Source organism: Chrysochloris asiatica, unplaced genomic scaffold, assembly GCF_000296735.1.
Source record: "Chrysochloris asiatica unplaced genomic scaffold, ChrAsi1.0 scaffold00333, whole genome shotgun sequence".
In the NCBI taxonomy this organism is placed as follows: Eukaryota; Metazoa; Chordata; class Mammalia; order Afrosoricida; family Chrysochloridae; genus Chrysochloris; species Chrysochloris asiatica.
Genome location: NW_006408851.1, coordinates 90,712 through 100,954, shown reverse-complemented (window position 1 = coordinate 100,954; position 10,243 = coordinate 90,712). Strand labels below are relative to the sequence as shown.

The 10,243-nt window shown below is 44.2% G+C and overlaps 1 protein-coding gene across 1 annotated transcript in view; it reads left to right on the top strand.

The window, feature by feature from the left end:
• The first annotated feature begins 2,142 nt into the window (after window positions 1-2,142).
• The window catches only part of LOC102812255 (butyrophilin subfamily 1 member A1-like), a 44,385-nt gene continuing 36,284 nt past the window's right edge, over window positions 2,143-10,243 (top strand). Inside the window, exons 1-4 of the mRNA XM_006875658.1 lie at window positions 2,143-2,539; window positions 8,190-8,471; window positions 8,585-8,788; window positions 9,086-9,106. Of these exons, the coding sequence (XP_006875720.1) occupies window positions 2,143-2,539; window positions 8,190-8,471; window positions 8,585-8,788; window positions 9,086-9,106 (904 nt within the window). The remainder of the gene's footprint in view (window positions 2,540-8,189; window positions 8,472-8,584; window positions 8,789-9,085; window positions 9,107-10,243) is intronic.

The following is a 10,243-nucleotide window of genomic DNA, read 5'->3' as shown; positions in this document are numbered from 1 at the left end:
GAACTGAGAAAAGATAAAGTTGTCAAAGACTTCATTTTACTTGATCCACCATCAATGCTCATGGAAGCAGCAGTCAAGAAACCAAATGAGCTGTTGCATTAGGCAAATGTGCTGCACAAGATCTCTTTAAAGTGTTGAAGAGCAAAAATGTCAGTTTGAGGGCTAAGGTGTGCCTGACGCAAGCCATGGTATTTTCGATAACCTCGTATGCATGTGAAAGTTGCATAGTGAATAAAGAAGACTGTTGAAGAACTGATACATTTGAGTTATGGTGTTGGAGGAGAATATTAAAAGGACCATGGACTGCCAAAAGAACAAACCAATCTGTGTTGAAAGAGGTGCAACCAGAATGCTTCCTGGAAGCCTGGATGGTCAGACTTTGTTTCTCATACTTTGAACATATAATCAGGAGGGATGAGTCTTTAGAGAAGGACATCAGGCTTACTAAAGTGTGAGGGACAGCAAAGGATAAGGGGACTCCTGACTCTGAGATGGATTGGCAAGTGGTAACAACAATGGACTCAAGCCTGGCAGCAGTTGTGTGGATGTGGCAGGACCAGGCAGTGTTTCACTCTGTTGAACATAGGGTCATTATGAGTTGGAACCAACTGAATGGCATTTAAGAAAATAACAACGTTCTAGCAGGATTCCTGGTGTGACACTGGACTGCTAATTGTTGTTCAAAGCCATTGTGGAACCAAGTCAGTAGCACTTAACTAACTAATTAACATTCTAGCAAGAGTCAGTGAATATTAAATGTAATACACCTGGAAAAATTATAGTCTGTTAGAGGAGATTAGTGCACAAGTATGAACAGTGTTGGTGGGTAGAGGGGAAGTGGGGTGTGTACAGGCTGCAGTGCTCAATAGGGTGGTCAACTAAGAGTTGGGGGAGAAGGGAAGTGAGCATGAGAATCTTTGGAGAAAGTCCCTGCTTTTGCAGGAACTGTCAGCCAGTGCAAGCCTGACCACATGCCTAGTGAGGTCAAAGAAGTGAGTGTTGGTTGGAGCAGAGACAGTGAAGGGTAGGGAAGCTGGAACCAAGGTTAGAATTTTTCTGGGAATCATCCCTATAGGGCACGTGGTCACTGGAGGGAAATGGGGAGCTATTCCAGGGCTTTGAGCAAAGTGGGACCCTGACAGGTTTGGCTTACACATTAAAAGGATCACTTACTTTGACTGCCTTGTAGGAAATAGACAGGTGGGATGAAGGCAAACAGGGGAGACCAGTCTGCTGTGGTCCTCCAGATGGGAAACAATGTCTAGGCCAGGATCTAGGAGTAGGAAAGATGACACTTGGGAATCTAGAGGGACCTGGTCTGCAGAGAAGTCATGCTACAGCTTGTCCACTTCAGAAGGACAAGGGCGATACGTTCCTTTTTCTTTAACAAGGTGTGAATGATGTTCTTGGGAGCCTCGGAGTGAGGGCAGAAATAACATTTGACTCTGAGTTTTAAGTGCACACTTTTCAGTGCAAGAGAAAGATATTGGCAAAATTAATGAAAGTTAAGAGTGTGGGTGGGGAATTTCCTGGGGTTGACTAAATGATCAGAGTTCAGACCTAGATCTCTGGTAGCCTCAGGTCAGTTTTCAGTTCTGTCTGGAGGTGGGGCCAGGCTGGGGCTGTGGTTCTCAAAATGTGGTCCCTGGACCAGCATATCTGCATCTTTGTAACTCCTTGTTCTCATTGTTAAGTGCCATAGGTTGGCTTTCACTAATAGTGACCCCATAGACAATGAACCAAAAGCTGCTTGTCTTCAAAGGAAGCTAGAATTCTACAATTGGACTACCAAAACCCTGGGGAACTCCTGAGGAATACACATTTTTTGTCTCTCCTAGACCTACTGAATCAGAAATTTTGGTAGTGGGTTTCAGAGATCTATTTTACTGGTTGATTCTGAACAAGTTGTGGTGGTGCAGTGGTTAAAATGTTCAACTGCTATCTGAAAGGCTTAAACCCACATTTAAGCTTGAGTACCATGGATTTACAGGGTCATTCATGGAGGGCCTGTGACCAGGAACTCAGGTAGATTACTCTCAGGCACGTGACATCATTTCTGGGCCATGATACTATGATCAGAACATCTCACCCCACTCAGAGTTCTCATAGTTTATTTCTTTAGAAGCTAGGGGTCTTCCCAAGATGACCTTGCATCTCCCCAGCTTTCTCATTCCCATGTCTGTATCCACAGAGAAGTTCCAGGTGATTGGCCCTGTGGACCCCATTGTGGCAGTGCTGGGTGGGGCCATCACACTGCCCTGCTCCCTGTCTCCTGCCATGAATGCGGAGAACATGGAGCTGCGGTGGTTCCGGTCCATCTTCCCAGAAGCGGTGTTCATCTATGAGAACCAGTGGGAGCAGAAGGAGGAGCAGATGCCACAGTACAAAGGGCGGACCTCGCTGGTGACAGACTTCCTCACTCAGGGGGAGGCTGCTGTACACATTGACAAGGTTCGGGTTTCTGATGATGGGCTGTACACCTGCTTCTTCAAGAACGGAGATTTCTATGAAGAGGCCACTTTGGAAGTGAAGGTGGCAGGTTTGTGATTTGTCTATATATTTAATTCAGTCCCTCATTTAATAGATGCAGAAGGAGTCTCATTCATTCTTTTATTCAGTGTAAATGATAGAGAGCTTCTACTCTATGCGGTGCTGTGGGATAATGCACTGGGCTGCAAAGTTGTTTGAATAGCAAGGTTAGTGGTAGGTCAAACTCACAACCGTTCCTCAGATCCCCTATAGAGGGTTGCTATGAGTTGGAACTGACTCAATGACACTTAACAATGACAACAACAACAATCTGTGCCAAAGTCTGTTGTAGGTGCCTGGGACATGTCAGTGAACCAAAAGAGATCCTTGTTGTGTAGAGCTCATATTCTAAATGCAGAGACAGAGAAATCACAATAAATAAATAGGTGATAGGTGATATTAGAAGGTAAACAGTTCAGAGACCAAAAGGGAAAGTAGAACAGGGATAGGGGATCAGGATGTGGGGGTGAGGACTGAGAAATGGGGACTGGGCCTGGCCTTACTAAGAATGTGCTGTCTTAGCAAAGGCTTGAAGAAAACAGTAATTTAGCAAAATGAATACGTGGGGGATGAGAATTCCAAGCAGAAGGAAGAGCTCATGAAAACTCTGAGGTGGGAGTGTGGCTGTTGTGTTCTGGGCCCACAGTGAGGCCTTGTGACTGGTGGTAGTGAATGAGGTGTCAGTACTGGACAAAATGGTGTTCCTGGTGTAGATTGCAGAAGGGAACAGATACTGAAGTGTCACTTGAGTTCATTAGGCAGGCTTCCAAAGAACCCTGATATTGAGGCAACTGAACTTGAAAAGATTTGGGGGCACACAGAGCATGTGTGCTTAATAACAATGAACCAGTTAGCTCTTGGTACTTTGTGTAGGTGGGCTCTGAGGGGATAAGTTAGGGGAGCTGGGGCAGGGGGAGTTTTATAGGAGGTTTTGGGGAGAAAGGTAGATGCTGAATTAGAGAAGGCTCTGTGTTCTATGACGTCCTGTTCTATGGACTTCTATGGAGTCCAACTGGACTGTGAAGTTGGCAGTTCCAACTTGGCAGCTGTTCCTTGGAAACCCTCTACAGGGTTTCTGTGAGTCTGAATCTACATAACAGCACTTAACAGCAGCAACAACAACCATGTTCTCTATTACAGAGTTTGGATGCAGACCTGAGGAAATGTTAAGCAGAGCAGCACTGGGAATGCTCACTCTGGCAGGGAGAACCCCTGGAGGCATGGAGTGTAGTTATGAGGTAGACAGGATGACTGTGGGTAATGAGGGGTCAGGCGGTAGAGAGATTTAGAAAGTAGACTTAACTGAGTGAGTAGATTTGGGGACACTAGAGTTTGGAGGTAGAATTGGGGGTCACAGAAATTCTCTGGGTTTTCCCTTAGATGTTTGCAGTTTAGTGGTGGGAACATTGATAATGATGTATTAATGACTTATCACGGTAATAATGTTATGTAACATTTGATTATAAAATCACAGTACTATATATCAGCAAACATGTATTTAACTTGAGCATTTTTAGCATTCAACTAACCTGGGCCAGGTTTAGCTAATTTCCGCTGAGCTCCTTCATACATTTTGGGTCAAATTTAGAGGTAACTATGTGCACCTTGGCTGGGTTTTCGTATGATGGGAGTCAAATGGCTGATTAAGGGTGGTTCATCTGGGAAGGCTAGGGTAACAAGCTAATGCTCTATGAGTCTCCTCCTCCAGCAGGCTGGCCTGTGTATGTTCCTCTCTTGGAAATAGCAGAGGGTCCAATGGCACATTACAGACCTTTTCTTGTGTCACATTTGTTCATTTCTCACTGGGCAAATCAAGTCACATGGCCTATCGAAAAGTCATAATGGGAAAGCATTACAAAGTGATATAGCAAAGGGTGAGTTGGCTATAAAGAAGGGTGAAAACCAGGGCTATATTTGTATTCAATCTACCATTTGTTCTTGTGAGTAAGTGCCATTAAGTTGGTTCCAACCCTGTATAGGGTCACTGTGTTCCTGGGAGTGGTTGGTGAGCTTGAACCACAGACCTTGCAGTTCAAACTGACTTTGTAGTTTAGTGCATTAACCCACAGCACCACACCAGGGCAAAAATATGAATTCTGTTATGCAATTTTGAGTTTGAAGTGCATGTCAGAAATCCACATAAGTAACCTATGTGGATGTGGATATAAAGGAAGGAAATTTGGGAGACAGAGTTGCTTACTTGACATAATTTTGGGAGTGATTTACAAAGACAAGCAGTGGGAGCAAAGAGAAATGTGATGTGAAAATAGAGATTCAAGGACCAAACCCTTGTGCTTCTCCTGCTTTTTAACATGTAGGGGGAGGGAGAGAAGTCCAGGAAAGTGGCTTAGCAGAGTGGTCTGAAGAGTAACATACCAAGCAAAAGGGAATGGTCACCAAGCCAAGATGGAGCTGGTTTCAAGATGGAGTCAGCAAGGTCACATGCTGGACAAAGATGAGGAAGATGGGCAGCAGTGTGAGGGCTGAGATTCTAAGAAGGAGATTGTTGTTAACTCCAAGAGTAGATTCAAGTGAATAGTAGGAGAAGTCAGACTGTTGGAGACTGAGATGTATGTGAGTGATGAGAATATAAAGGCATTTTTGGCTTATAAAATTTATTGTTCTAAGAGAGGGAGAAGAAGACTGTAAAAATTTGAACATGTGTATATATTTGGAAGAAGAAGAAGATTAGAGGAAGAGATTAACAGTAAGGATGGGGTGGGAAGAAAGAGGTGAGAATGAGCAGAGAAGAGGAGAGGGAAGGGAGGTGATAAGTGATGGGACCAAGCCCTAGAAGATGAGACAGTGGCCTGTTGGTTCCAGAGCTCAGAGGCTTAATCATCCTTGAATGAGGGAGAGTTCCTTTCACTCTGTGAGATGTGACAGGAAAATGAGAGTAAGATCAGTTTGGATAAAGAAGAGTTTGTGAGTAATTGAAATAAAATAAAAGAATAAAGCCAATGAATCTCCTAATTTCAAATATTTCTTATTTACTAGCATAAATTTATCAAAAACTTTGTTTCACAAAATCTTAGGGCCTAGTTTATTTTCTGCCTTTGAAAAGTTTTTGTAATAATGCTATATTATTTTTGTGGTCTGGTCTGAGTTTTGTCCATTCATTTATGTTTCCTGGGCTGCATGTCAAGAAAAGAAATGTAAGTTTTCTTCTTCTTTTTTTTATTTTATTTTTTATTTTTATTGTGAATTGAGTTTGCAGGACAGATCATCAGTTTTACATTAAACAAATTATATACCTTGTTTCACTACAGTGGTTATAATCCCTTCCATGTACCATCAGTAACAGTATTTCTCTCTATTTTATTATAGCTCTTTTTTTTTTTTTTAGCACTCAGGCATATATAATAATTTATGCCACCAAAGGGAACCTTCTGCAAGTCTGCCTCCTGGCCACCAGCTCTCAGTCTCTTTCTTCCCGTGAATCCAGAGTCCTCAGCTGCTCCCCCTCTCCATGTCCCCGTCTCTGCCTTAATCTCTGTGTCGCTGCTTTTCTCGTATTCCACTTGTGCTCTTCTACCTTGATGATCCTAGGGCTCTTTGTTTCTGGACTGTAAGTTTAACTACTTTCCAATTTTTGATACAAAACTTCTACCTTTATGATTGTGACAGTCACAATTAGTCATGATAACAATTATGATTGAATCTTAAGAATCTTATCCCCATCTCTTTTAACGAGACCCATCTAGACAAGATGAAAACTATTTAGTGGGGACTCTTTCTCCACCCCCGTACAAAGGGCCACCCACTCTTAAACTAAACTCCCTCTTGAAACCTTGTAAGCCAGTCACTTTGTGCCTTTATAGCCCACTCATTTTAGGTAGCCAATGTCTAAGTTGCCCATCCCTATCTACCCTGTGTACAAATGGGATAGCATTGATACTTGATGTGAAGACTGCTTCCCTCTCTGTTGGTATTTAGAGTTACTACCTCCATAAGCATAGGTCAGGTTCATCAAATTGTTGCAATTTACACTAATTTACTTTATGAAAAATGATTTTTTTCAGTCTTCTGATTATCAAGCCATCGAGGCTAGGTCAAATGGGCACTATCTGCCATTTAGGTGTTCTTGTGCATGCATCTCCCCTGACTTCATATCAGCTGGATGCTTCACTCTTAGCTCTAGCCCTCTGTGGCTTTGTCTTTGCCCATGGACTCAGGTGTCCCCAGGTCTCACCATACTTAGGACCCACCAGCCCTTCCTCTTCTCTTTCTCATCTCCAGGTCAACAGGAGTCAATGGACTGTGGTTGAACTCAGCCCATTTCTTCATTACTGCCTTTTCCCCTCTTCCACTCACCAGTAGACTAATGTGGTTGCCAGCAAGTTTACATGCCTGTTCAGGTGTTCCCTTTGAGTTTCAGTCTTAGATGGGGGTTTGTCCTGAAGGGACTTGATTGCCTGCCTTAATGGCTTCCCAGTGAACAACTTGCTTATTCTTGTAGTAGCCAGTCATATTGACATTTTTGTTTTGGGTTTTTCCTAATGATCTTTCTTTGAAGATGTATCTTCTGTTGCTCTAGTGGTTCCAGCATGGTCTGCTTGTCTTTCTAGTGGGAATGTCCCACCTCAGAATGTTCTGGATGGGACTCAGGATTCCACCTAAGGTCCTATACAGTGCAAAGGCTCTGCAAGAGGTCTATTTCACTGGACAAGTTCTAGAACCACTTTTAGGTATTCCAATCAATTAGAGGCTGAAGACGGGCTTACAAGCTTTCTGTAATCATGTTTCCTGACATTCCTTTCTATCCCACTCAAGTGTCTATTTTACAATAGTAGGCAAGGAAAACCAATATTCATAAGATAGTCAAGCATCTTAGTATTATTTTCCTTCAAATTATGCGTAGATTCCTGTATCACAGAGCCCTGTTGTTCCAAGGTTGAGCATGCATCACTATTTAGTTCTGTCCCGTTTTCCTTCTGTTTTTAAAAATGTTTTATTCCTGTGTGCTTGTCTTTCTACTTTTGTGGTTAGAAAGAGCTATCTCTCTGTTGAGTTGAATTGAGTTTTACCCATAGGACTGAATAGAATTGCTCTATGGGATTTTCTAGGCTGAAAATCTTTAAAGTGGGTTTGAATTGCTGAGCTAGCATTTAGCAACCCAGTGCTTAACCCAGTGTGCCATCAATACAATCTTAATATCCAGCTTCAGAACTCTGTAAAGAGTCCTTATGCTTTTTTCCAGGTTCCATTTGGTGAGACCTGAGCCTTGCTATCACTAGGGGGCAATCTTACATGTTGTTATTAAGTGCCCTTGAGTCAGTTTCTACTCACAGCCAACCTTCTGGTTCAAACCAACTTTGGAGCCTAGCGCCTTAACCAACAACGCCACACCAGGACTCTCAACCACAGCCCTACCATCACTCGGGTGCAATCTTCCCATGTTGTTGTTATTAATTGCTCTTGAGTCTATTCTGACCCATAGCAACCCTGTGTAGGCTCTCCTAGGAGCAGCTGGTGGGTTTGAACAGCTGACCTTGGAGTTAGCAGTCCAGTGTTTATCCTACAGTGCCACACCAGAACTCAGACCTTCCCAGAGAATCTCAAAATGCAAGAGTAAAATGTCCCTTTGAGTCACACTTGCAGCATCCCAGGCCTGCACCTGGGACAAGGTACCCACTGACTCCACAGCTTCCTTCCTGCAGGTGTGGGATCTGACCCTCAAGTGCACATTGAAGGGCTAGAGGAAGATGGAATTCGTGTGGCATGCAAAGCCTCTGGGTGGTTTCCGAAGCCCCAGGTTCAGTGGAGAGACCCGAGTAGAAAAAAGTTCCAGGCTTTCTCTGAGGCCCATGATCAAGATGCTGAGGGGCTGTTCAGTGTGGAGGCCTCGCTGGTGGTGAGAGACAGCTCTGTAAGGAACGTGACCTGCTCCGTCTTTAACCCCGTCCTCAACCAGGAGAAGGTGAAGGTGATTTTCATCCCAGGTCAGCACTGTTTCTGCTCCCTGCAGGGCTGGAGGGAGGAGACAGAGTCTCTTATTTTGCTGGGCTGGGCTGGCCTGCAGTGTGCCCTGACTGTGTCTCTGGCTGGGCTGCAGAGCCCTTTTTCCCTCAGGCTTTTTCTCCTTGGATGCCAGTTTTTGTGGTGAGCCTGACCATGCTGATGCTCCTCAGCTTAGGGGCTGGCTATTTTCTCAAGAAAGAACATTCAGCAAAGGTGCTGGTGTGGAAGGATTGGAAGACTCTTCAGCAGGCTATGGAGGAGGATGAGAAGGAATCAAAGTTAGCCAACAAGGAGGCAGGTAAGAGAGGGAGGGTCTGTGTTAGACTGGGGAGGGCAGAGCTGGTGTTCTGAGGAAAAGCTGAGGGCAAGAACAGAACTGATAGCAGTGCTTTGCAGAGAGACCCAGGGTCCCTGCAGAGAACAGGATTCTCAGGAGATCTGGAGAGGTGCAATATGGGCATGAGGGCTCAGATGGTTCTGGAAGGAGAAGTTTCTGCAGTTTACAGAGTGAGTCTTTTTGTGTTGGTTTACCAGCACAGTCTTTTCTTTTCTTAGGGATAGAGTTCATGCTTTTTACCCCCATCTCTTCTTTCAGATGAATTCCAGAGAGAGCTGGGTAAGTTCTTCCCTCCCTCCTGAACTCTCAGTGTCCTGTTTGGGAAGACTTTCTAGTTCTTATTTCACCTCATTTCTTTTATATCACCTTTCAGACTGGAGGAAGGTGATTTATTACACTGGTGAGTGACTTTCCTAATGTCCCTAGGTCTCCCATCCCACCTGGGTCCAGGTGTGCCCTCTCCCTGTGCCTATCAGGCATAGCTATAAGGACTGTGCTCCCTGGGGCAGAAGTGGAAGGTGGTGGGAGTGGAATCCTGTCCCTGGAACTCTCCTGTATGAGGGACTCTGTTCCCACTGAATATTGAAACCTGAAATCTGACATGCATCCTGGGTCTTCTCATTCCAGCGCAGACCTATGGACCATATTGTTAGTGTTGAGCCTTCAGTTCAGCTGGCTCTCAGTCTGCACCTGGAAGCTAAAAGGCAGATGCTCAGGGGTTTTATGAAAGGAGCTCTATAAAAAAATGGGGTCATTATGTTTAGGGCTGTGACTTACTGCCCTCCCCATGTGAAGTCCCAATGGCACTTAGCAACAAGAATCCCCTCTCTGTGAATGTGAGTTTGCCCAGTTCCAGAAGGTGCTAATGGAAAAGTGATGGCGAGAGGACTGGGATGAGTAAGCAGGAACACATGGTAACATGAGCTGAGAGCTCACCAGGATATTATCTCTGGGAAAATACAGCGCTTTTTTAGATGAACTGGCTAATTTTACCTGGTACTGGTCATATGGTTTTGTCTATTTTCATTACTCCTCCTGATAATTTTCAAGATATATATTTCCCAGAAAGTGACTAGATATTATACTGCTCTCTTACGATTATGTAATAATTTATATTGGCTAAAATAATTTCACATGTACTTTTTTTAAAAAAAATGTTTTATTGTGAATTATGTGATAGTTTACATGCCTGCTCCCCTCTCACCCCCATCACCATCATCAGCACACAGTTCCTCTCCCTCTCGGAGTTTAGAGTCCCCAGCCGCTCCATCTCTCCACTTCATAGTCTCTGCCTCTATCTGTGGCGTCACTGCTTCTCTGGGTAGGGTCTCGCACTCTGCTCTTCTCCCTTGATAGTTCCAGGGACCTCAGCTCCTGGACTACATAGTCAGTCACCTCCCCTCCTTTTTTTTTTTT